General features: G+C 44.0%; 1 protein-coding gene across 3 annotated transcripts; it reads right to left on the reverse strand.

The window, feature by feature from the left end:
- Positions 1-5,077: 5,077 nt before the first annotated feature.
- Positions 5,078-26,542, reverse strand: SALL1 (spalt like transcription factor 1). 3 transcript variants are annotated; one of them, XM_088136124.1, is made up of 4 exons: positions 25,902-26,542; positions 24,182-24,274; positions 9,458-12,879; positions 5,078-6,667 (listed from the first exon to the last, which is right to left on the reverse strand). In XM_088136124.1, exons 2-4 carry the CDS (start codon positions 24,255-24,257, stop codon positions 6,227-6,229), a joined length of 3,939 nt encoding a protein of 1,312 aa, XP_087992250.1. In that variant the 5' UTR covers positions 24,258-24,274; positions 25,902-26,542; the 3' UTR covers positions 5,078-6,226. The 3 variants fall into 3 exon arrangements, with proteins under 3 accessions (XP_087992250.1, XP_007423629.1, XP_087992251.1); XM_007423567.3 differs by lacking the exon at positions 25,902-26,542 and having other exon boundaries at positions 24,182-24,568; XM_088136125.1 differs by lacking the exons at positions 24,182-24,274; positions 25,902-26,542 and adding an exon at positions 23,191-23,473.

Genomic DNA, 26,542 nt, shown 5'->3' on the forward strand with positions numbered 1-26,542 from the left:
CTCTTGAAGCCTGTATGAATCAGGCCTGATCTGAATGGTCATTTCAACAAGAAAGCTGGGCTGATTCAGATGTCCAAATTGTTTCAAATCTTCCCAATTGGGCTGACCTGATTCCAACCATTTCAGGTGTGGAATCCATATGTGCAGATGTGAAAGATGTCTGAATTAGTCCAGGTCAAACCCATTCGGTGGTTTTGATTATTCTTAAGTTTTGATTTGGAAATCTGAATGTGCTGAAATGGAATGCTGGTTTGATTCATTAAATCCCCTTTTCTAGTAGGTCACTGCTGCCTCCCTCCTCTCCCTATGTTCATTTTCACAGTGAAAAGTGGTGAGAAACGGTGACAAATTTGTAACTACAATCCCCATTCAGGCAGGACTGTCTTTACCCTAACCTTGTATAGATGGTACAACACCAATGGGAGTTTACTAATCAAAGAATTTCAGATGATTCCAGACAGCAAGACAAACCTGGGGAGAAGTACCTGAAAATGCACAATTTTGAGCTCTTAGCCCTCCTTCTTCTATTCTGAAATCTGTGGGAGAATGACAGCTTGAGATGCCGACAAAAATCTGCTGCTTCCAAAGAATACAGAAATCCAGGGGAAATTAGCAGGTGTGTGAAAGAAAATTATCTGCCATCAGTAAGACAGGTAGTCCATAAGAACCTCAAGCATGGGGCAGACATAGTTTAAGTAGCAATCTTTTCACCAGGTTTCAAACAAGATGTTGGGGATTCAGCTTGGGACCTTCCAAAAACAAAATGAGCTTTCAGAAACAGAGAAGCACCAGAATTCTGCACTACAACATACACATTGCACACACACTGGGAGAAGCAAGAAAAGTCGTTAGGAAGCAAGAAAATCATGGTTCACTGTAATCTCAAGATTGGCAACCTGGTGCCTCCCAAGTGTCATGAATTACACAATTGCCATCTATTTGACCAGCCTGTCCAGGACTTACGGAATTGTAGACCAAGATGACCTGAAGATCTTAAGTGGTTTACTTTTGCACAATATTCTGATTTAAGGCAGCTTGGTCTGTCTTCATCCTGTAAATCTAGCAGCAGCCTATTTGGTCAAGCTGGAAAACCCAGGCTTCTTTGTCACAGCAGTCAAAAGTGCAACCTGCCTGTTTACACACTCACGCGTGCACACACATACTTTTTGTCTTCCATGCCCGTTAGCACTTGGCAATTGTTTCCATACCAAAGGCTTTAGAAACTAAACATGCATACATACATACGTACATAAACAAAGCAGTGAAGACAAGCTTAAAGTCTCAGGCAGTTGCCAAACCACATTGTTGCAAAGCTGAAGGAGTTACCTGTTTCGTTTTTTTTAACTGCATCTGTGGCAACCTTAGGTGACTCACTAAAGCTTCATCCACAGCCAAACTTACAAATCAAGACTAAAAAGCTTATGGCATCAGAAAACCGGTTAGAACAGGGTTCCTCAACCTCAGCAGCTTTAAGATGGGTGGACTTCCAGTCCACCCATCTTAAAGTTGCTGAGGTTGAGGAACCCTGGGTTAGAAAGGGCAAAATATCATATTTTGCATAGGACGGGAATTGCTTTGCTTCTCAACCTTTTGGCTAACATCAAGGGTGGTGTTATAGTGGTATTGTTAATGCACAACAGGGCGCCAAGGCACCATTACATTCTTACAGCTACCTTGCAAAAAGAGTGTGTGTGTGTTTCAAGCCATATATTCAATTTTCATAAAGAATAAGTAGCCCATAGTCCAAGTTAGAAAACTGGAAAGAGATAGCAAGATGTTTTAGAAGTAGCAATTTCTGATTTTGCAATTCAATTGAAAGACATTTAAAAGAAAAGGTTGGGGGAAGCTGCATATGTCTAGGAAAGTATCTGACTCATCTCCTCCCCCCACCCCCTCCTTGGACTCTGCATTATAAAGCACGAGTTGCATTACAACCCTCAAGGAAGTGACTGCCATGGTACCAAAAGCTGAGACCCCCTATTTATTTGTTTACTTATTTTTGGCAATGCATAAGAAATCACTAAAGTCCTGCCAACATCTCCTTTGCAATTTTTCAAATGTGCCATTTCCCGGGGGGGGGGGGTGTTCTGTTTTTCTGCCTTGTTCTCCTAGGGAGCTTGAGAATTTCTTTCAAATTTCTCTCCGTGCTATTTTTGAGCTTATGTTACTCTTGGAAGGTGCAACTGTTAGTATTGTTGCTTGTTATTATTCAGTTTTCCCATCTCCACCCCAAGCCTGCCTGGCCACCATACTTCCTACCTGATGAAAGCCCAGTGGGAAACTTTACTTCTTTATCTCTTCCCTTCGGATTTAAGGTCACTGTGGAAAGTTCCAGACTGCCAGAGAAAGGACTGTACCACCAAAGAGAAGATATTCTCATAACATCTCTCAGCCATCCTTACTCTATGGAAGCTCAAAAACATCACATTCCCCCCATGAAAATTTCAATAAAATGCTGCTCTCTCTGTTGGAAGAAATTTCAAAATCCTTTCCATCAAATCAACTGAAACTGGTAGAAAAAGAATGCAGGAGAAATGCTTTGCATGGCCCCAGTCATCACCCTATTACAACTTGTTGCAAGAACAACAGTAACAATAACAGCAACCCTATCATCACAACCCATCCCTTCCAGCATCAACCACGCATGGAGAAAAGTGTCATATAAGTGTCTATAGACAATTCAGATTCTATCTGAAGATGCCTGCTGTTCATGCAAAAGATCTACCTGCAGTCCTAAGCAATCAAATTAAAATCTGGGCTAACGCCACAAGACTTTGCTGTCTTGTCTGGTATCTCCTTCTGAATGAAAGAAGATGGCTTTTCAAGTTAGGTGAAGAAAACCTCACACTTTGCAACAGAGTCTACAAAATCTCAGGATGACACAAAGACCCATCAAAAGGATCATCCCAGGACGATGCAAAGCCCAACTTCAAAAGGAAGTCCAGCTAGAAGAGTTTAAAGACTACGAAGTATTACTTTTAAAAAAACCCAACAACCCTAAAATTAAAACACACTCTAAAACACCCCAGAGGCTCCAATGAACAGAAGGAATTCTGCATTCCAGTTGCAATAGTGGAGCACCAGTTCTTCCTTCAAGGACTTAAAATGGTGATACGCTTCCACAGACATGATCAGATGTGAACACCGAGCTCACATGAAGAAAAACAAGAGCTGTTCTGCCTGTCCTTATGTTTACTTTAGACATTTTTCTAACAGATTTAAGTTGCTCTAAGCCAGGGCCTCATTGGCCATGTATTTCAGGGGCTGACAATGCCGTACAATAATTTGACCCTGCAAACCTGAATCACTCACTTGGGAGTAAGCCCAAATCAACTCAATGGGATTTACTTCTGAGTACGGATATATGCTGAGACCCCACTCTTTTTTTTACATGTGGACTTAGCTAAAAGGTAAAGTCTGGTTCAGGTTGAATATTCCTGCAGGCTTTTTGGCAGCAGCACGTTAGTCATTTGTCACTACCTTCTTCTGAAATGGTTTTCAATTTCCTGTTCTAGCCTATAGCCCTGGTCGTCTCCCATCCAAGAACTAAGCCTCACTCTGTGTAGCTTTTGGAGATCAGCCAAGGTTGGCTAGATACTGCCACCAAACTGGGCACAACGCTTAGCTAGAAGAAATGTGCAGTAGTAATAGTAATAATTTCAAGGTAATGATAAACTTGCCTTTTCTCTATTTTAGTCCATCCACCAAGCAAAACAATTCCTTTTCATTCTCTGCATGGACCAAAGCTCATGGTTTGAGTGTGGAACCTCTAAAACCAGCTGTTCTAGGCATGAAGCACTTCACTCCTAGAAGATTTCACACGTTGCTACTGCTTAGCTTTTCTGGGATCAGTCAAGGTCAGCTAACCAAATGCAACAGGAAACTGTTCTCTATAAATCATGCATGGAACAGAACTGTCAAAAGTTCTCAGATTACTTGGTCATGAACAAGATACTTCAGCAAAACATAGAAACACAAAAATGTACTAGTCTTATCATCTTGTCTAGGTAAACTTTCAATATTTCAGAGGACTGCATTGCTATCTAAGGATAGAAAAAGAAAAGACATCAACATATGGGAATTTCCTAGGGCAAATCTGGACCATCTAACAGCAAAGTGAAGGCTCTGCTGTGAAATCTCTCCTTGTCCAGTCTAGGTTGGATGGAAACTACAATACAATGATATATATTTAGATATATTCAAAGGAACATTAGAGATTTCCTACAAAATGGCAATACTCTAGTCACGATCTCAAAGTCTTAACCTCCTCTTTGCTATCCAAATTATTATTACATATTACTACTAGTAAAGAATAGCAACATTACCACCAGGTGGGAACAAGACTAAAATAGTCACTTAAGCCTTAGGGTGAGTTTACATTTCACCGAACTTTTTTATTTAAAACAAAAGCAAGATACCCCCAGCCCAGAAGTATCCAGGGAGGGAGGGAGGGAGGGAGGGAGGGAGGGAAGAAAGAAAGAAAGAAAGAAAGAAAGAAAGAAAGAAAGAAAGAAAGAAAGAAAGAAAGAAAGAAAGAAAGAAAGAAAGAAAGAAAGAAAGAAAGAAAGACAGACTATCATGCAAGCCCTGCCTTATTTTACACGTGTCAACATGGAACCCCCAGGCATGCCACTTCTCCCCACCTAGAATATCCCAGGCTAGGCCACAAAGTCCCTTCTCCAGCATCTGAAGGCTCTCATGTGAACAAAATAATAATAATAATAATAATAATAATAATAGGAAGAGGAAGAAGAAGGCTGTCCTTATGAAAAGTGGCTATCTTCTATTTTAAAGTAACAAACATAAAGAAGGAGGAATAGGAAGGCATTGATTTGGCTCCAACGGAAAGCCCTCATGTAAGACTTGATTCACTACTTGAAAATCCATGCTTTAAAGCCGTTCTTCTTCCCATCATCCCCTACTTGCCCACCCTTTAGCGCCTCCCGCTCAGCGTCATGTTCTACCCCTCCAGCTTTTTAACTGGCCCATTTATCTAAACGACCACACTCGGACATAGTCTAGAATAAACCATCTTCGTTAAAACACACACAATCCGGTTTCATCTGTTGGGGAAAAAAATGTATTTGATTACTCGCAGAAAATTACAGTATCTCTGCTGTTAGTAAGTATGAAAGGGTAAAGCAACTGGACTTATTTCTTTTCAGCTTTCCGAGAAAGTGCATATAACAGTCCAAAGTATTTTTTTTCCTGTCATACCCAATACAAAATAAACAACACTGTACTTATCCCCTTAGTCAAGACGTTGGGTTTCAGCTCACTGAGAACATATGTACACTTTAATGAACTTGATATTTCTCATCATATGTACAAGAATATCTAATTTTGTCCATGGAAGGTGGTTTGATATCTTAGCAGCACAAAGTCCAGCACTTTCCTTTTTTAATAATATACCTACAAGGCAAAGGGTTTCAAACTAGCAAAACAACACTTCTGGATTTTCTCTAATCATCTCCGTGCTTGTTTACTGTACAGAAATGTATTAACATCTAAGACGACTCCAGTAAAAAGCACAATACAAAAAGGACAATTCAAAAAGGGGACAAAATAAATCTACCTAATAATAATAATAATAATAATAGCCAATTTAATCATTGTAGAGTAAAAATTTTCAACAAAACCAGCGAAAACCAATCGAGCCTGTTGTGAAGGATGCATATAATTCCATTTTTATACGGTCCATTTTCAATCCTCGGCGCAAATCCGGTTGCAGAATTAAACAATATATTTGCCAATAAAAATTTCCATTGGGATCGAAGTACACACATATACATACATTTGTTACACGCGCGAGAGGGTGAGTGAGAGTGGAAGAAATGTTTTCTGGAGGCACTGCATTACCACCAAAAGTTTTATGTTAAACTGGAAGGAGAAAATAAGTTAAAAGGCTGAACGAGACCGTCGAGCCAAACAGACCTGCGTTGCTATAAATGTTACAGCACTCTAGTCAATTAGTATTTAGTTCAACTTACAGAAGACCAAAGTTAATGCTTGCATGTCCCTGCAAGGCCAACAAAAAGAAGTTATATCACTAATAAATAAGCTGTTTTAGAACTCTAGATGTCGGACAGGTACAAAAGGACGTCTTTTTAATGTTTCCGTTTTGTTGATTTGCCAAAAAACAAACAAACAAACCAAAAACCCAACACAACCCCCCCCACCCCCACTTTCCATTGCAACAACTGCACAAGTATTTGCAACCGTTGTCCTAGCTCGTTACAATCTCTTTGCTGTCCTCCACAAAGCGGGTTAACCGGAAGCTGGTCCCATTTTCGCTGCCCGCCATCTTCTCCAGACCAGCTAGAGGCGCGTTAGGTTCCGAATCCTGGAGCTTCTCCAGGCTGCCCGTCAAACCGCTAATAGGGGAACTGCTTCCGCTGCCCAGGCTTCCGGGCGCGGGCGGGAGGCCACCGTTCTGAATGACTGAGATCTCATTGGTCTTCATTGCCAAGCCATTGGAGAGGGCAGCAGCGTATTGATTCCAGAAGGTAGAAGGGTCACCATTTCCTGACCTCATGGCCAAATCTTTTGGAAACATGTCTGGAAATTTGACCGGATTGCTTCCAAGAAAAGTCATGGGGCCGTCCACGGAGAGCCGTCTGCCTCGCCTGGCAGGGGTGCTGCTCCACATGTGAGTTCCCATGTGCACCTGAAAGAGACACTGGTTAGCAGCGGCAGTTATGGAGGTCAAGGTGGTCTTAAGTGCAGTATCCTCACTCTTGAGCTTTACTGCCCAAGATAAACAGGGGAAGCTAGTCCTTCCAGATGTTGCTGACTTACAGCTTCTAGCGTTCTTTACCACTGGCTGTCCTAGAGCTGCTGGGAGGGTGCAGTTTAGCAACATCTGGATAGCCACCTATGGTCTAGGGCAGGACTAATTGACTGGCAACCTGTAAAATGTTCTATCAGCCCCAATCCACATTGTCAATAATAAGAATTTTGGGAAGCTCTAGCTCAAAGCAAGAGGAGAGCAGGTTTCCTGACCCTGCTCTTGGCTGAGCGAGTCCCTTCTCTACCACCGCAATGTCTTGTTCTCCAGACCCAGGCAGATCTACAGTAGGATCTGAAGATACACACCACAGAACCACTTTTATAAAAAATAAGTTTTGGATTTTGTCAATGCCTGGGTGAGTAGGACTGGGGTAGTTTTCAACAGGTACTATGTTGAGTTTCACGTTGGAGGAAAGATGGGCTGTCAATGTAAAAAAGTGCACATCAGATTGCAATAAAGGCATGTTGTAAACAGAGATATGCAACTCGCATTGGCCTAAGATGGGCTTCAAGGGCCATGCTTTATGGATGTGGCCAGAACCCAGTTTAGAATATGGTCAGGATTTTAAGGGATGAAAAAGTTGCCTTACATCTCTGCCAGACCTACAGCACTCATTTGCTCTAATCTCTCTCAAATGCAAAATGAACTCAAATGCTTAGTTTCACCCATTTTGGGGGGCTCTGAGGGTCACAAAAGATGTCCCAGTGAACCCTCTATTGCTCAACGTCTGATGTTTTTACACCCCTGTTATAAAGTTACCTACCATGACTTTGCCAAGATAAACAAATAGATGATTGTTCCCAAAGACAGGCACTCATTATGCACGCAAGCAGTGCATACGTACGAGTCAGGGCTGTCCATGGAACATGGTCCCAAACAGTCAAGGTAGCAGTTGCGTGGTGTGATCAAAGCTCTGCCCAGTTTTTATGTGCATCGCAAATCATTGTATATCACATGATGTGAACTCCAAGTGGGCAATAACAAATTACTATGGAACATGATAACTCTGTGCAGCAAGGAGATGGGGATCAGCAGGGAGGGAAGATCCATTTTCACAAACACTCAAACTTCTAGCTCCCTTCCAGACCTCGAGGACTAATGCCTAGAACAAACTACGCCCTACTTTTGAAATGCAAAATGATAATCGGTACTGGTGCCACAAAATGATGACAAAGGCTCCCAGTGGAGATCGTGGCACTCATATAAACATGTCATATAATTTCTTCCGTGTCAACCAAAATAGCCCAGACTGCCTCCAAGAAGAATAATTTGAATTGTTATAAAATGAATGTGGTTTGGTTGAAGTGGCCATTTACTTGGAGAAGAATGAAAATCTACTTGGGTCTTATACATTCTATGCCCATTTCCTCTGGATTAGCATTAACTTTTCCTTTTCTTTTGCATGGGGGGGGGGGGGACGGACCCTCTTCTGCAGCTATTAGAATATTTTGATGTGTGCAGTCTTGATGCCTGAAAATTTCATATCTTTTGCAACAGTTTCTAGAGGAATACTCAGCCAAGAAGCAGGGCAGATAGGAGAACAAAACTTCATTTAAAAGTGCCTTACCAACCCTTCAGATTATGCATATGTACATTTTCAAAGCATGCCAGTCAGTGATGAAATCTAGAATCTTCGTAAGAGTTGAAGTTTTGATAAAAGCTTTGCCCCAGAAAAATATGAAATTATAAGTGAACAATTTCTCATTTAGTAGCAACTGCACTTCACAGATACTTCTAAATTTTGAATTTCTACATTCTGAAATTCGAGTTGAGACTGCAAAGGAACAGAAGTGCTTCTGTTTCACACACATACAGGTTCCGGTCAGAAACTTTAGGATTTTTTAAAATAGGGATGAAAGGTAACAAAGGAGTTACAAAGAAAGTCATGATCAGTAAAGAAATATAAAAAGATCCAAGAGACAGAATTTAGAATCAAACCCTAGACCATCAGCAGATACAAATATATTAATGCTTCCCCTCCCATAGCTTTTCCAAAAATCAGAATAATAGGGGAAAACATCTCAAGCCCACATTATGAAGTCACATGAATAGTACATGATGTGATCATACATGCAGACATAAACACACATGTAAATCCTTTAATCTTTCTCTAAAAGAGAACCTATTCCTCTATTCCGTAGATATCATACACATACTCCAGGATCAGCAATCTAAGATTTATGCGCTAAGTATGATTCCTGGCTGTGTTTTAACAAAAAGCATGGAAGATGTACGCCCACAAACACATGTCACCAATACTCCACTTGGACCATGGTTTCAGGATGCATGGATGCAGTCATTCACAAGTTACATGGAAACCTTAGTGCACACACAGAAATCAGGTTTGTCATGCAAAAAGCATTGAGAAAAATCAACAGCCCTGATACTGCAGACCACTCATGATGGCTGAATGCACGCATCACGCTAAGACGTGGTTTGTTTACCCAAGGTTCCCTGAGGTTCACACAACACACAGAGCCATAATACCATGTTTTGCAAGACACAATAGTTAGATTCACCCAACTATTCCCAACAAGGGAAGCCAAATACCCAATAAACCACCTTATGGGCTTAGTGCAAAATGTGAATCCCATCAGTATGAGGAAATGATGCACGCGGGCAGTTCAAGAAGAACAGAGCCCTGTAAGATGGGGTGAGGGATAGTACCTTAAGGTTGCCCTTTGTTGTGAAAGCTCTTCCACAAATTGTGCAGGCGAAAGGCTTCTCTCCCGTGTGGGTCCTCTCATGGATCTGCAAAGCACTGGAAGATGAAAACGTTTTTCCACACGTGTTGCAGTAGTGCTGTTTGGGCGTCCTCCGGGGCAGGGCTGGAAGTAAGACCGGTGATGTAGCTGAAGGCGGCAAGGATCCGGAAGGAAGCAAGCTGGGCATTGTCTCTTTGTGGTCCTGAGGAGAGCCATGCATACAACCGTTGACCTCGGTCTTTATAAGGGACGAGAGAGAATTTGCAGGCATTGTGGAGGAAGAGTTCTGAGTGGGGCCAAGGTTTGAGTTAGGTTCAAAGAGCTGTGATGGTAGATCTCGCATCTGATGTGTCAACATATGCTGCTTCAAATTACCCTTCGTGGAAAAGCCACGATTGCAGACTGTGCAAATAAATGGTCTCTCTTTGGTATGACTTCTGTAATGAATATCCAAGGCACTCTGACAAGCAAACGTTTTGCCACAAATGTCGCACGCTGTGTTTTTAAGTTTGCCTCTGTCACGGAAAGGAAACAGCATGCTCAGCGACTCTTCCTTCATCATTTTTTCTGGATTGCCTGATGTCAAGTCCAAAGCACCGCCATTCGCAAGGGCTACAGGCCAACCGTTGGCAAAGTCATTCGATAAAGTTCTTAGTGGTTTGTCTTCCATGCCCGGTGATTTGTAGAAATCAGTTGTGCTGTTTGATGGGGACAAGGCCTGCATGGAAGAGGTAGACTCTGAAATGGCAGGACTTCCAGCACTTTGACTTTCCATATCACCACCCACCGACGAAGAATCATTTGTCATCCTGTCCCCTTCTACTGATCCATTTTCCACAGATTTTAAACTCGCTTGCAGCTGCTCAGCCAGCCCTGCGTTGATCATCTTCATCTGGTTTTCTAAAGCAGCAATGCTTGATATTTCCGGTGGCAATGGGGAAGAAGATAAACTATCTTGAGATGCATCTGCAGATTTAGGTGTATCTGGTACGCTACTGTCAGGACAGTCTTCCATGTTCTCGTCAGAGAAGTTATCTAGATCATCAAAGTTCTTCTCATCAAAAGACCCCGTATCCGATTCCATTGACTCAGGATAGTTTTCAGCCACAGGTGTATTCGGGATCTGGCCTCCCATGTGCATCCTGATATGCTGCTGTAGCACAACTGCGTTGGTGAATTTCTTCTGGCAGATGGGGCAGGAATGTTGCACTCTCAATGGTGGCATGGCACGGTGAACACTATAATGGGTCTTTAGATTGCCTTTTGTGGTGAAGGCACGCCCACAGATCTTGCACTTGAAGGGCCTTTCACCAGTATGCGTGCGGTAGTGCATTTTCAGAGCACTCTGGCAACTAAGCACTCGATGGCAAATGAGACACTCGTTCGGGTCGCTTGCCTTTTTGTCGATGTTCTCTACGAGTTGTTGCAGTTTTGAGGTCTCGGAGGCTGGCGTGGCATCCAGCAGCCCTCCAAATGGAAACTTGGCCTTAAATTGGTCTGACATAAGAGGCATCAGTGGGTTGGTAAAAGCAACGATGTGGCTGGAATCTGAATCTGCTGCTGGGGAGGTGACGGGATGGTTAACACTAGTAGAGGCACTGGGCATTGACATGCTTTCTTCTGGTTTGTCACCGGAGGACAACAAAGCACCCATTTCCCCTTCTGCCAGATGCCCATTGGAGTTCTTCCCAGCAGGATCAATGGAGCCAGAGTCACTTTGGACAGAACATGGGGGGCTAGATGAAGGTTGACTAATAGGAATGGGCTGAGGCTCCTCTGTTTTGATAAAAGGAGCCAAGCTTGGGATTGTGGGTGGAAGTGGCAGGCCAACAGATGTGGTTAAGGTTGATAACACTGGCTTGTTGTCCAACCAGCTGGTTACGGGTTTCTCTGGTGGAATGGACATTCCATACGGGATACCTGTACTCGTGGGAATGTTGTCTAAATGCTCTGGCACTGGGTACGGGTTCATTTGAATGTGAGGGTATTTCTCTTTATGCCGTTGGAAGTGGACTTTTAAATTCCCCTTGGTAGAAAACCGGTTTCCACAGATGTTGCATTTAAACGGCCTCTCCCCAGTATGAGAACGTAAATGGATCTGCAAGGCACTGTCGCTCCCAAACACTTTTGCACAGAACCTGCACTTATGCTTAAAGAAAGCTTCATCAGAATTACTTTTCGTTTCAAAAGTGGTTAGATTGGGTGGCTTACTTTTTCTCTGCTGGGCCAAAGCAGACAACGAGTTTAAGTCCTCTGCGGGTGTTCCGAGATTTGATAAAGGATTGGGGAACACAGAGTTACTAGGAGTGGGTTGAGGTAGAAGAGGATTCGACACGGGGCTTAATAAACTGCTTATTGCAAAAGCTGGCAATGATGACACGGTCGCTGGCGGATTGCCAAGCTGCGGGCCACCAGCATTTGTAGTCACTTTGTCGGAAGAAGATGTCGTAATTGCTGCTGTAGCTAGGCTAATATTTGGAGATAGGCCGCTACTGGATGGAATCATAGTGTTGCCAGGGTTGTTCTGAGGTAGCTGTAGAGGGGGTAGATGTTTCATACCACCAATGCTGGCAGACTGGCTAGCGAGGCTTTGTGCCAATCCAGCCGCTGCAGCCAGCTGCTGGGATAAATGGGAACTTAACGTAGACAAGGGGTTGGCAGATGTTCGTAATGTACTCTGAGACGGGTTAGGAGATGTTGGCAGGTCTGCGTTCTGGGAAGCCAGCAATAATATTTGGTGACGAATTTGTTCAATCAGTTGCAACTGATGGATCTGTTGCTGCTGCAAAGCCAACAGTTGCTCCATGAGGGCGGGGACGGCCAGCTTGCTCGTTGAGGTGCCATTGCAACGTGCTTCCTGGGAGAACTGTGCCACTGCTACTTTCGTGCTCTGAAGGTTCTCAATGATCACGTTGCTGTTGATCATTGAGAAATTGCCTAGCATTGTCAGATCCCCCAGTTGAGGTAGAGAGGTTGTAAGAGCTGAGGTACCCTTGGTGGAGCAGTTACTGTTTGCAATACTACTGCTGACATTCTGGGAAGTACTGCTAGTGCTTTTGCTAACGCTGGAAGCCTCCATGTCCATGGTTTCTTCCTTGTCAAGTTTGTTGTTTTGCTCAGAAAGGTTGCTGCATTCTACTTGATCCACGTTATTAACTATGTTGTTCTTCTGTTCATCAGGATGATCGTTAGGGGAGCTAGGAGGGAAGGCTTCAGAAGGAGAAACGGGGGTCTCATTCACAATTAGAACCAGTTGATTTTTAGTACAGGTCTTCTTGTGTTGTAGCAGATCTGATAGTTCAAAGAACTCAGCACAACACCTGCTACAAACATGGGCATCCTTTGTCTTGGTGGTCCGATTCGCTTGACCCTTCTGTGTGTCTCCTATAAACCCAAAGCAAGGAGAAGGGGCAAGAGAGAGAGAGAAAGAGAGAGAGAGAAAGCAAAATTAACAACTGAGCAGAAACTTAAACTGGTTACCAGGATAAGAGAAGCCAATCTGAGGAGTCACTGAGTTCATCTCATTCCTAAAACGTTCTCCTTTTTGGAAAAATCCTCATGCCCTCCGTTTTTCTACAGGTTTTCCTTTTTGACAAGGTACAGTCCCAAAGTTATGGCATTTTCTTATCACACTAATAAGGATTCCCTAGTTTGCCATGACCTTTTTTAAAAAGTTGCTAGCGTGAACCTGTAAGCTATGATGGGTTGGGCCTTTCCAAGATGATCCCTCGACATTCGATCTCATGGTGGGTTCACAGCAAAGATGGTGGGTTTTATAGATATCTGCGCATGGACTGTGCAATTCACATGATGCCCATGTAACATGTGATAGGTGTTCTTCCAGTTCTGTTCAGCACAACAACATATTATAAGATAATTACTATAATTTTTCTACTGGGTCTTTAGACAAAGGAACACATATCTTCTTGCATTGCTTCAAAAACAACAGTAAGTATAGAGAGACAGAACATGTGGGGAATAGCTTTCAGACTCTTTTAACTAGGAATGGGGAGTCAATTCCATATATTCATGTATAAAACTGCTCAGTCCCAGTTCTGCATGAATGTAGTTTAAAAAAAAAAAAATGCATGGCAATTTGTATTCAAACACTTGTGTCTCCACATATTTTCTCACCAAAAAACCCCCCACATCTAAGCAAGTATGTTTATTTGAAAATATCTTTGAGCACTTTCAAAGTGGAAAATAACATGACACAATTCAGAGAAATGTGAAATCTGAAGGATAATGTTCCAATGCTCAAGTTGCACATCAGACATCAGTTTGCATTGCAACAAATGCAACATAAATTTCTTGAGCAGCTCTGCATGAAATGATATATGGGAAAAAGAGACATTTCAGGAAGTGATGAAATCAGAATAAGGTATTTACGTACCATGCCCAAATTTTCATCTAGCAATGACATTCTTCCAGCCGTCCATACTTAGCTTTTAAATGACATTAGTTGCCAAAAGTTGGCAATAAAACCTCTAGACCTTACATAGTTTCCATTGATTTTTTTTTAAGTAATTTTAGTGGCCCAGAATAAAATCAAATTTGGACAACAAGACACACACAGGGTGGGGTGGGAACAAATACTATAACTTTACAAACATTGTCCATCACTGAGTTTTAAGACTGTGCAAGAAGTCTGAATGGAATTCATGTCCTGGATTATGAGTCCTCCAAATAATCTATCATAATATAAAATAGTATGAAGACATGGAGCATAATCAAAATCCATAGCAAGAGATTGATTTGTAGCGTTTTGTTCTGTTTATCACCTGGTTACCTACCAAATGGCAAATCAACCATCTGTAAAACTCATCAGACTCTTAAATTCCCTTCAACCTTGTTCATCTTCGGCTGCTTCAAATATCTCTTGGCCAGTCACCCTATCACTAAACTAATTTGTTGTCATTCAAAGTCCCAATCAGTTATTGACAAAAAGGAATGGGTAGGGATGCGGGGCTCAGAAGGGGAAGAGAGCATATGTCACCAAAGCTTCAGGTTGGACACAAGTAAAACAATCTTTTGAGCTCCCAAGTAACGTACAAGCTAACTGTTTTTTTCCGGCAAACACTTGTTTTCCCTCCAAGGTTCATTTTATTATATCTAGAGGCTTTATGGAATCGAAACTGAACAAGGGAGAGATAGCCTGTTAAAGAATAATATTCCCGTTTTCACAATCAAGCATTTGTTGCTTAATCCTTCTCATGACACTTAGCTGAAGACTGCAGTGTTCTTTGAACTTTATTGTTGCTCAGCAAAGCCCAATCAGACTTCTATGCATTGCAATTTCTTCTCTGACAAACACATTTTGCCTCACTCCACAGGTGCTTAAATGTATGGTTAACTTTAGCTTACAAAGTGCTTTCTCAGAATAAGCCCCACTGAACTCCACAGAACTACTGAGGACCTAGTGAATCCCTACATCGCTTGAAACCCAGTCCCTCCCTAATCAATAAGACTGACTTCCAATGACATGTGCTTCAGATCAGTGGTAGGTTGTCTTTTTATGATACTAGTTCTAACCTCACATGTACCAGAGTAAATCATAAGGTAGCCCCACTGAGAACATACACGAGCGACCGGACTGGCCAACTTCAACCCCGTAAAGTCATTGTCATTTTACTACCACACAGATTAGATTAGAGTATGACCTCCTATCTGTAAAAGCAGCATTAAAAACTTTACATTTCTGGAAAGGGAAGGGAGGGGAGGGGAGAGCAGCATCAAACGGGGAAAGAAAGAAAGAAAGAAAGAAAGAAAGAAAGAAAGAAAGAAAGAAAGAAAGAAAGAAAGAAAGAAAGAAAGAAAGAAAGATGAACTGTTAAGAGAAAATGTTTCTATACAATAAGAAATCAATTTGGATTGTTCAGGTTGATCATGCTATGCAATCTTCCTTAGAGCATATCAAAACTCTTTGCTTTTAACTGTTCTCAATTGTTTAACAGATAGCTCTGAACCTTTCATTAGAAAAACTGCCTTTCATTTCATGTTTGTTATCACTAGTTGCTGCCTTTACTTATCACTAAGATCCATTTGTAAATTAAACGTTACCAAAAAAAAAACAAAACCTTCCTCTGCCTTCAAACTCGCTGATCTTATTCAAAGGAAGGATGGTTCCCTATTGTTCTCTCAGCATGAGGACAGAAAATTCTCTTGTACAGATTGCGTGTGGTCAACTTAGAAAGACAGGGAAGGGGGGAAAAAGCCCATTTAATTCAAGGATTACCTCCCTCCCTGTTTTCCTGCGACACTAAAATCAGATAATAGGTAGTTTCCATGACTTCCAAATTAAATCTTAGAAGGAGGGGAAAAAAACATTAAAAAGTTCTGAGCATGGGGAAAAGAGAAGGGAGAGAATATACTCTTTCCCTTTTTCTTTTACAAGCTAAAACCAATCCAAGTTCAAAACAGTCATTGGACCTACCCAAAAAAGAAAACTGTATTGATTCTGTTTTCTTTTAAATACCATATAGTATGTGACATTTGTGCCAGACACACTTTTTTTTAAGTTACCCTGTCTCCAGAGTTTGAAAACAGAACAACAACAACAACAAAAACTTCTACAATGTTGTATATTGAAGTTAGTAACTAGGAATCTATTTTAACGTAGGAACATTTGATCATCCCGTCTCTTAGCAAATGTACGTGATCAGAATTTTAGTACTTTGATTGCTTGGCAAGAAGAGGTAAAATATTAAATGCAACAATTTGCATATATTGTTGTGGTTATTTTATTGTCTAACACAGTGTATATTTGTGTGTGTGTGTGTGTGTGTGTATGTGTGTCTATATATATATTTAACACTATTTAAAGCATTGTATTTTGACATCTAATCTTAAATACTGCATCCATTTTAGATGCTTATTTCAAAAACTAGAGAAACCAATTCTGAATAATGTCAGGTGAAACGTTATTCTTTTCTCTTACCACATTTCCATATGTAATGGTGATGTTTCCATCTACTTTTACAGCCAATTATGAAGGAACAAAAGCCATTCTGTTTGTTCACACATTTTGAACAAAATGCATTAAAACTATTATGTCAGCATGTTCTATTCAGCTCCGCATTCAGTCGAAAAATACTTTTTCAACCAGATCACATTTATCAAAACATAAAGCCCACTTTAAAACATGGTTTTGCTTGGTCAGCTGTGCTTAGACAAATAATGACAGATTCAAAACTAAATAACTAGTGAGGGAAATCAGAAAAAGCAACTGATGAATTATACACAGAACAATGGATTTGCTTCAAATATATAGCACGCCTGTGCTAAAAATCAAAACGTGTTCTAAATCCTTCTCTTCACCTTTATAATGCAGCATTATCTGTCTGGTTTGCAAAAGGCCCTACCATATATTTTAGCCCATTTTTCTCTCCTGTACTAGAAGGCAGATAAAAGAGCTCAAATATGAAACATGGAATGTGTGTGGTTTTCTAGCATCGTCCACACTTTCTGAACTAGTCAAGAACTATGTCCCACATCCTAACATTAGACAAATTAAAATATCCATCCCATTTATTTTGGAAAGGGGACTCTGGCGTTTAGGAAGGGACAGAGGATATTTTTAAAAACAGACAAGATTTTTTTTTATTATTCCTGCAAAATCTTCTCCCCAAAGAATAAAAGACTTTGCTTTCCCCAAATTAAGTCCTACTTGCTTTCATTTCCCAATGTTCAAAATAAAAATTAAAAAAGACCCAAAGATATATTTTAATGGCATCCGGACACATTTCTATTTCACAGAAAGCAGGAAGTATTCTCGCAAGCACCCTTGTTCAAAAACAACCTAAAGTTTACAGATGTTTCTTAGGTGCAATTCAGATGGCTAGTTTAGGGCCTTGGGAATGGTGTAACACACTACAGTTTGAAGCAACTCTCCCCCTGCCTTTTTTAAAAGCCATTCAAGGAAAATAAAAAGTCTCCTTTTTAATTGTAGCAACTGGCGACATAGTTATCCCAAACAATGGAGCCTCGTCACCTGACAGTGAGATTTCGTGTATCTTATGATCGAAAAGTATAAATGAATTTTCAATCAGCACTTTTGAAAAAGGCAACGCAGCGCTCCATCACACTCAAACCAAATAATAAGAAAGGCAGGGGCGCAATCTTTTTTAAAAGAAAAACAAAAAAATGCAAGTTCTCCAAGAAACCTTATGCTGGCAGGGCCCATATTCCCAAATCAGCTGTACAATTTCCAATCTGTTGGTCTCTTTTAAAAATTACAAGAATTCTGCTGCCAACTCAAAACTATTTCGGTATTGCTCTCTCGGAAAAGAGGAATTTTGCACGACTTTGGAGACATAGGCTCGACCACAGAAACGCAAATATAAAATTATCTTGCACAATTTTGGAAAAGGAATAATAAACGCCTCCATCAAGGTGACTTGAGGCAGGTCTTTAAAGTTTCCAGCTTCCTGAATAACATCCTTTGAAGTTCATTCCTCAACATTACAAGAATAGATTTTATATTCACCAACAGAAAATGAGGTAGGTTTAGGCCATGCACCCCTTCTCTCTCTCTCACACACACACACATACTCAACCCTTCAAATTGAATCTTCATAATTCCCAGTTGCATTGATATTTGAAATGAAATGAAATCAGAGTTCAACACTGTTTAAAATACTTCCAGAAGAAATGATTAAAGGGACTTTTCCTAAGTTTGGATATCCTCCTGCCTTTGTTTATATTAAAACTGGGGGTGGGGGGGGATGGATTATATATTACTAATATTCTTTTAAAGGCTCTCAGAAAAGGTTTGTTCCACTGGAGATTAAATACGCTAATAATATGGCTCATTAACAAAAATAATAATGAATGCATTTCTGTTGCAAAACGAAGTAACAGACCTGCTCAGCAATTATTTTTCTAAAAAGAAAGAATGAATTCATTCTTCAGAATGGAAAAAAAAATGAACACTAGGTGGTGGGGTTCACTTGCCACAGTTTTTCCCCCCCAAAACTTGGGAACAGTTTCATCATGACAGGCCAAAAAAAAGGTTGGGGTGGGTGGGTGGGTGGAGGGGCGACAGAATGACCTAATATCTAAACTTTAGCTACGTAAACATTGGCAAAGGAACAAGAAACCGAATCCTACTTGTCTGGAGGTAGAAAGGGTGCAAAGGATGGAGCTGCTACAATGGACTGTCAATCTTCTCTTTGGGGGTCTGATATCCAGAGGCGTAACAAGGGAATAAGAGTTAGTCAAAGAAGCAGAGCTGATAAGGTAAAGCTAAAATAAACTACCAACTTCCTGCTAAGTGACTGGTAAAAGTCTATTTGGAGGTCACCAGCTGAGATATTGAACTGCATATTGTGATCTGAACTCTGTCACCTTTGGCTGGAAGGAAGCTGGCAAAGGTTAAAACATCTGAACCCTCCACTTTTCCCTTGCTCCAGTTGCTCAGACTTTACTCGGCTATTTCCCCTTTATCCCATCCTTTCCAGTTACAGAATCCAAAAGGTGGTCTCTATCAAAGATTCGAGAGCAGTCTTGCTCTTTCAGCTTGGAAGAACAGTTGCAAGGGCCACAATGACCAGCCTCACTCTGCTGGTTTCCTTGACCAGCACAAATTTGCCATTTTTTTTTTCTCTCCCCACCTCCACTCCCCCCCACTTTGCTTCCTTTTCCCCTTCTTCTTCGGTGGGTAGGGTTTGCTGCTATGATAAAAACCCAATGTTTCTACACCTTCTTTTTGAAGGAACTTATCAAACCAAACAGTTCGAAGTGTAAATATGGCGGGGGGGGGGGGGAAGCAGGGAGGGAGGCTAGAGAAAGGATCTGTTTGTGAAACAGCCACTTTGAGATAATCGCGGAAAATTAAATGAAGTTTGCAGAGTACAAACCACAGAACGAAAAGGATGTTTGGATGTTTCGAGAATGTCAAGTACATTTTTTCACACAGAACTTTTCACTGAAACAGAGACACCCCATTGAAAAACATTTTTTAAAGCCCATGCATTTAAAAATGATTTACCTCCAGGCAGAAGCACAAAGAGCCCCTAAACAAGTTAATCTTGCCATATCAAACCAAGTTGTATTAGAACTCTCTGTATAAAGAATGCAAAACGTCAAATAATTCTATAAACCATCTTTGGAAGAATATCTAATCATAACAAGCACCATAACAAAGCCTTTTAAAATAAACTTGATTACAGAGCACACACTGAAAGCAGAACTGTAACTTGGACAGTACGTGGGACTCATACAGATAAAGTAGGTACATATTACAAGATTAAATCATAACCATTTCTAATATTTTCCTATAGTGAAAGGGAATTCTTTGCACTTTACCCTCTCCAGGTACGTGTGCCTTCTCCCACAATCTTTTCAGCATGTAGAATAATTTTGCTATGGAACATATTCTTGTAGCATATACTTTTTAAGTGGGGGAAAAAGACAACACAGCTCAACATGATGCTGGAATTCTAACAAGTTGCAGAATTACTCTGTGAGTCTGTGTATTTTACTCAGAAGTAAGTTCCATTCCATTCAACAGAGCTTACTGCCAGAAAAGTAGTTATGGGATCACAGCCCTAATTTTAAAAGGCAACCTAGCAGAATTCTGTGTATATCCCCATTAGCAATGTACAACTTGTTGAATACAGTTTACACATAAAATTTCAAATATCTGTTGAATCATTTCTCCCCCCCCCCCCCAAGGCATTACTACATGGAAGGTGGAAAACTGGGGAGAAAATGATCAGGTCAAACTGTCACTATTTTTCAACTGAGCAACAACATTTAATTCAAACTAGCAAAAACCATAGAATGAGACAATGCAGGCCAAGAAGTTTCATACACCTGATTCATAATAGAGATTGCTAACAAAACCAAAAATCATCAAATAAAGAGGCCATTCTGTTTGTAAGAAATAATATACGGTTTTACAGCCATCGATGTTAGCTTTTAATTACCCCACCTAATCTCACTTTGATACTATGACTCTAGACGACATTCAGTTTCAAAAAATGCATGTTGCTAAAATATAGATCAAATAGAAAGGCAAATTGCCTTGACGGATGGCTTTTAGCAAGATTCGTCCACTGTATACTATTATTACAACGTACTCAATCCTGTTAACACTATTACAAAGCATTGCCTCCAGGCAACTTAGTCAAACTATTTAAGGCAGTAGTAACCTAGATGTATTGCTGGTAATGGAGGGGTTGGGGAGAAAAAGAAAGAGTCGGATAACATTTCTACAACTCACTGCTTTTTCAGGAGGGAGGCAGGGAAGGAGGGAGGGAAAGAAGGAAGGAAAGAAGGAAGGAAGGTAGATCACATTATTTAATTGAAGTAAGTCAGCAACTAAGAGAACTGAATTGTCACTTTCCTTCATATCAATGTGTTTTGATGAAAACTGATTTTTTTTTTCAGCACATCACTGAACAGGAAAAACCAGGAGAGATAAAATTACTTTTCTTTTATTGCAAACGTGGACCCCAAAAATTAAACTATAAGGGGAAGGGATATGGCTAACAAATTGAAGATCCTGCCAAGGCCTAAACAGAAGCAGAAAAGAAGAATCCCTCTAAGAAATTCAAGTTGGAAAGGGGATGGGACCAAGATCTTCCCAAGAAGAAGAGTTCTTAATTCTTTTCTTCTCAACTCAGTTTGAAGATCGCAGAGTTCTTTTGTTTGAAGTTCTTTTGGAGAAACAACCCCTGAACAAAGGAACAGGATCTTAAGTATTCTACTGAAATTTATACCTGGGGTTAGAGACAAATGCAGCAATGAATACAGAGAAGATACCTTCTGGCCATGCTAAAGGAATAGCCATTGATCCACATAAAGTGGTCACAAAATGGCTCAAAATTACCCAATGTTTGCCAAAATTTTGAGAAGCCATGGAAAATAATTATTCAATTATTAAAAAAAACAAAAACCTGAAACGAGACTTTATAATAAAAAGCACCAAGAGGTATTTTCCTTCAGGGGAAAATCTGACTTGCTTGTCTGCATCTTTGAGTGCTTCAGTTGGTTCTCCAACTTTTCTAAGCCTCTTGAACATCATGAGAAGAGTAAGGAAGGAGGGAGGGGATACAGTGTCGGGGTAGACAGTGTGAGATGGGGGATGATTTGAAAAAGAACTTATCCTTCCACCTGGTATCATGCTGGAAAGTTTGGGTGCTGGGAGAGCTTGTTTAGCAACAATATTTATTTAAGTGAGTGTGTGTGTGTGCGCGCGCCTTAAATGGCACTGTGGGAGAGGCAGAACCCATTCTGGAGATTGAAAAAAGACAGCTTCTTGCAAATCAGCTTCATGGCCCAAGAAATTATTTTCAGATAGTGGAAGGAACTTTTTTTTCCTTTACAAAAGAGACGGAAAAGGAAGGTGATCATGGCTGCATAGATATGTATATGAAGAGGCAGAGCCCCAGCCCTTGAAATCTGTTAGCACAACTGCTAGGGAGAGTTTTAAAGCCACATTTCTTGGCCCGACCAGTGGCCTGGGAGGAGACTTTCTGTACACATCAAAACAAGAGAAATTGCCACCGTTTCTACCCCAGCCTCTCTCTCTTTTTGCCCCCTTTTTTCACCTCCCCACAACTGCTAATCCCAGTTTAAACACAATTTAACTTTGGTATGAACACAGAGCAGATACCCAGAGTTCTACAGCACATACACACAGAAACTCACATGCATTCACAGATATGCAGGAACCACTTAAGAAAGTAAAGTGATGGAAAAGATTTTTAAAAGAAAATATATACAAAGAAGGGGAAAGAGCTGAGGATCCCATGCACACTTCTGAGTGTGCAAGGATGGCCACCAGATCAACAACGATCAACAACGTCTTCTCCAGAAAAGCTGCTTCCGAAAATGGCTCAACTCAAGGCCATCTTTTTCCTCACCTCTTCCACCTTGAGAGGAGCAGGAGAAAAGCTGGGTGGCCCACATTTTCCCCCTTGCCCATCCGCTTTAATATTAACCAACTCAAATGTATTAGGAACCTTCTACAACTACCAATGGTGATTAGTGAACCCCCACTCCCACCCCAACAAAGAGAGGAAGGAATAGACAAACAGGTCCTCAGCCTTGGAGCAAAAGAGATCCCATTTTCCTGCCTTTCTTTCTCAAAGGAAAATAATCTGGTCCGTTTCTCGGAGCCGGCCGTGAAATAGGCAAGGGTAGGAAGCAGCAGCGTCTCTGGGGTCCAGCTTTCTGCAGCCACCCCTCCCCTTTTCTGCTTCTCCCCCACCACTCAGGAATAAGTCGCTTCACTTCTTTAGCCCCCTGCCCCGAACCGCTCCAACCCCAGTCTCCACTCACGCACGATCCGATTCGAACGCGCTTAGGAACCCCGAAAGGCAAAGGCGACCCTCTCGCGCGGATCCATAGATCGCCCGGCGCCCACTCCCACCCTCGTGCCCCAGGGCAGACTGCCAGCCGCCGGGCAGCCCCTCCGCTCGCCCCTCCCGCGCAACGTTCGCCAGGGCTCCGTTTCCCACGACCGCCGGGTGCCCGCGACGCGCGCCCCAGCCGCCTTCCTTCGCGTCCGACGCCCTTCAGCAACTACTCCAAAGCGACCAAGGCGGACGGCTCGCAAGCGCTCGGGGAGGAGGGAGGCACGGCCCGGCGGCAGCGGAAACAAGGCGAGCTGGCCGGCTGGGAAACTTTCCGGCGCCGGCGGTGGATGCCACGCAAAGCGAGGAAGCCGGGCGGACGGATCGCACTCACCCATCTGCGCCAGGAGGCAGTCCAGGAGCCGCGCTTGTCTTTCCCTTTTTCGAAAAAAACAGGTTTTATGCGCCGCAGCCGAAAAAACGTGGGTGTTTTGCTGCGTGTGTGTTTTCCCTCCCGGTCGCTAAAATTTAAGCGAAGGGGGCGAGCGGGGGAAATGTGGATCACTCCAGCGCAGCCTTTGCAGCCCGGAGCCGCTTTGGTCGGGGGGTGGGAGGGACGGACGGACGGAGAGAAGGCAGGCAGAGGAGAAGATTTGGGAAGAGGCTCTTTTCGGCAAGGGGGTCAGGCCCGGACCGCTTCTGCCCCCCTGCAAAAAAAACAAAAACAAAACGCTGGGGGTCGTGGGGGAGAGGAACAGCCCCCCGGGTCCTGCAGCGCCTCTCCCCCCAAAACTGCCCCCCTCCCCGTCCCCAAGCTCAGCTTTCGAGTTCTGAGTGCGCAGGGTGGTAGGTCCGTGTGTTCGGGGGGGCAGCGTGGGTAATTGTGAGAGATCCGGTTCTCGGCTTGGCAGATCGCAGAGGATCCAGCGAGAGCAGCACTGGGGTGGGGGCTGGGGGCGGGAGGGGGCAGAGGGCGCGAGAGAGGATCCAGCCCAGCCGGGAATCGAACTCCCGACCAGAAGGCACCAAACCTCCAGTTGATCAACTTCGCTCGGGTCCTCCCCCCCAAAAGCGTAGTTTGTTTTTCTTTTCCTCCCTCCTCGCGGACTCCTGTTTTGCTTCCCCCCCCTTTTTTTCCTGGGCCGCCTTTTCATCCCTCTCCTAGCCCCCGAAGGTAAGTTTCTTTGCGTTTGTTTGGGCAAATCCAGAGCTCTTTTGGGGGGGGGGAGGGAAAGCTGACGCAGGCTTCTCGGAAGTGAGGAAGATCGCCAACCAGATCCTCGGGGGGTAATTTCTTTCCAGGGACCCCCCCCCGCTCCAAAGAGTCCCAAGGAAACCACGCAGGTTTCTCTCGCCTCCTCCCCTCAAGACCCGAAGCCCCTCACCATTGCGTTGAGCTCTCGAGGCCAGCTCGGGGTCGGATTGGAAATGCTGCGGCTTCGCCTGTTTCCTCCGCGACATGCTGGCTCAAACATCAGCTGGGGCAGAATAAAAAATTACGAAAAAAAAATCTTCTCAAAATTACGGAAATCGAGCCTGCCCCCCCTCTCCTCCTCCTCCTCCTAGCTCTTCCCCTCCCTCCTCCTTCGCCTCCTCCTCCTCCTCCTCCGGCTTGCCCGATCCTCCGCGCACCGCGCATGTGTCCTGCGATAATTGTGATTATCAATAATGCACCGCGATTAATCATACAGGGGACTCTTTGAAAGGCGATTGGCACAGGGCCAGCTCTATTCAAACCCGCTCGCCTTAATCAATTAGCCGCTGATTGGGCGGAGACCCTTGTCGCTCCGAGGCGACCGCCCAATCAGGCGACCCAGGTCGCAGGACCTCCACCCGCCCCCTCCCTCCCCATTCCCTCCCTCCCGTTCCAGAAAAGCTGTTTGGATACAGTTTTTTTAACCCTCTTAGCAACTCGCGAGGCCTGTTACTATAGGAATGCGCTCCAAAAGACCCCAACTTTTTTTGGGGGGGAGTTGGTTCCCCTCGCTCTTCTTCCTTCCTTTCTTTAGCTGGAGTTGATAGTCCCAGATCTTCGCTCTCCGTCTTCTCCACAATACTGGATTCGAAGGACTTTTTCGAGGATGTAGACGGGGCGCGCGCCCCTCTGGACTCCGCACCGAGACCCGCTTTGCAGCCCCTGCGAGGCCCGGCGGGGGGGGGGCAGCCGTTCCCCTTTCATCTCCCCCGCAAGGGCTCTTTGCTTGGAAGTGGGTCCCGCGGGACCCATGGGGGTTACTTTCTTAGAAAGCCGGTCTTGGTCCCAGCTGGGATCACGGACTCCGGCGGGGATGCGCGCCTCGTCACTCTCGGCCTCTTCCCTGGGTAGGGAGGGCAACGCCCCCCCCCCCGGGGCTGGAGGGAAGCCCTGGCCAGGGGCAGATGGAGAGGTCGATGTCCTTCCCGGGCTGCTGCTCACTTCTCTCCATGCTTCCGGGGGGGGGGGGGAGGAAGGGGGGGGAGCAGCCCGCGGGATCCAGCGGGACTTACTTCTGACCCTCAAGCCTCGGGCGCGCGGCCGGCCGGACTTTCTCTGCGCGCAGAGGGGGAAACGGGGAAGGCGCGACAAGACATGGAGGAAAGTGCCGCCCGCTTGCCTTCCCCCCTTTCTTTCCAACAGACCCCCTTGCATGGTGGTGATGGGGAGGAGGAGGAGGAGGAGGAGGAGGAGGAAGAATCTGCTGTCACTGGCAAACTTTTCACATCCCGCTTGCCCAGGCGCTCGCGGCCAGCAGCGGCTGCGGAGAAGGCTCCTCGCGCATCCGCCGCCTCCGCGCCCGCCGGCTGTCCGTTAAAAGAGGAGCCTCGGCGCGCGTGCTCCGGGCTGCCAGACCGGGGGCTCCTGCAACCTCCGCCCCCACCCCATTTCCAGGGTCAGGCTCCTCAGACCTCTGAGTTGCCCCCACCTTTCTCCCCTCCCCCTCCTTCCGTCCTTCCTCCCTCCCTCCCTCCCTCCCTCTCCATCCATCATGGAGCCCGAAGGGTGCTGAAAATAGGAAGCCCCCGCCTTCTCTCGCGCCCTCTCCCCCCCCGCCCCCCCGGCTAAAGCCTCGTCTCCCCGGGACAATTATGGCAAACTTTTTTTTTTCTTTTTTTCTTTCTCGCTACCTTCCTAGCCCCGAGCAAGCCGGGTAGGGGCGGGCTTCTCCCAGGCAGAGGCGGCTCCGGTTGGCTGAGGGGGGAATCAGTCTTCCGGAGAAGGCGGCTGGATGAGGTGGGTGGCGGAAACGAGCGAGCTGGTCTCCTGGGCCGAATCCTGGGGACAGGGGAGGCGGGGCCTGTGGAGTGGGCGGGGTCTCCAGGGAGAGGCGACAGCAGCGTGAACGCGACACTTTTCATTGAGGGCCTGTTGTCTTTCCTCGTATCTTCTTTTTCTCTTAACCCTTCCTTCCTTCCTTCCTTCCTTCCTTCCTTCCTTCCTTCCTTCCTTCCTTCCTTCCTTCCTTCCTTCCTTCCTTCCTTCCTTCCTTCCTTCCTTCCTTAACGAATACCCCCTTCTTCACTCTTCATTTCTCCCTGAGAAAGTTTCCTGTCCTGCCCTACGAACGCAGCGCTTTTCCTGCTCCCGTTCAACTTTTCCTCTGCATCTTCGCGTCGGTCTTTCCGCGGCCGCTTTCCTGTCTCGTCCGGGCTTTGCCTGCGCCCGGAAGGATCCTTTTTCCCCGTTTCAGATGCCGGCGAGGCAGGGGAATGGGGCGCGTGTGCTGCGTTCGTACCCTCCGTGGCTGGATCCGACGTTGTTCCGGGTG

The sequence above is a fragment of the Python bivittatus genome, unplaced genomic scaffold (assembly GCF_059951505.1).
Source record: "Python bivittatus isolate LINGU-HERP-01145 unplaced genomic scaffold, Pbiv_v1 ctg000190_np1212, whole genome shotgun sequence".
Lineage (NCBI taxonomy): Eukaryota > Metazoa > Chordata > Lepidosauria > Squamata > Pythonidae > Python > Python bivittatus.

Coding starts and splice junctions, on each gene's coding strand:
- SALL1 (XM_088136124.1), bottom strand. CDS start 24,257: ATGTCGCGGAGGAAACAGGCGAAGCCGCAGCATTTCCAATCCGACCCC. Junction 12,880..24,181: donor CTCGAGAGCTCAACGCAATG/GTGAGGGGCTTC, acceptor TTGGGTTTATAG/GAGACACACAGAAGGGTCAA. Junction 6,668..9,457: donor CAACAAAGGGCAACCTTAAG/GTACTATCCCTC, acceptor TGTCTCTTTCAG/GTGCACATGGGAACTCACAT.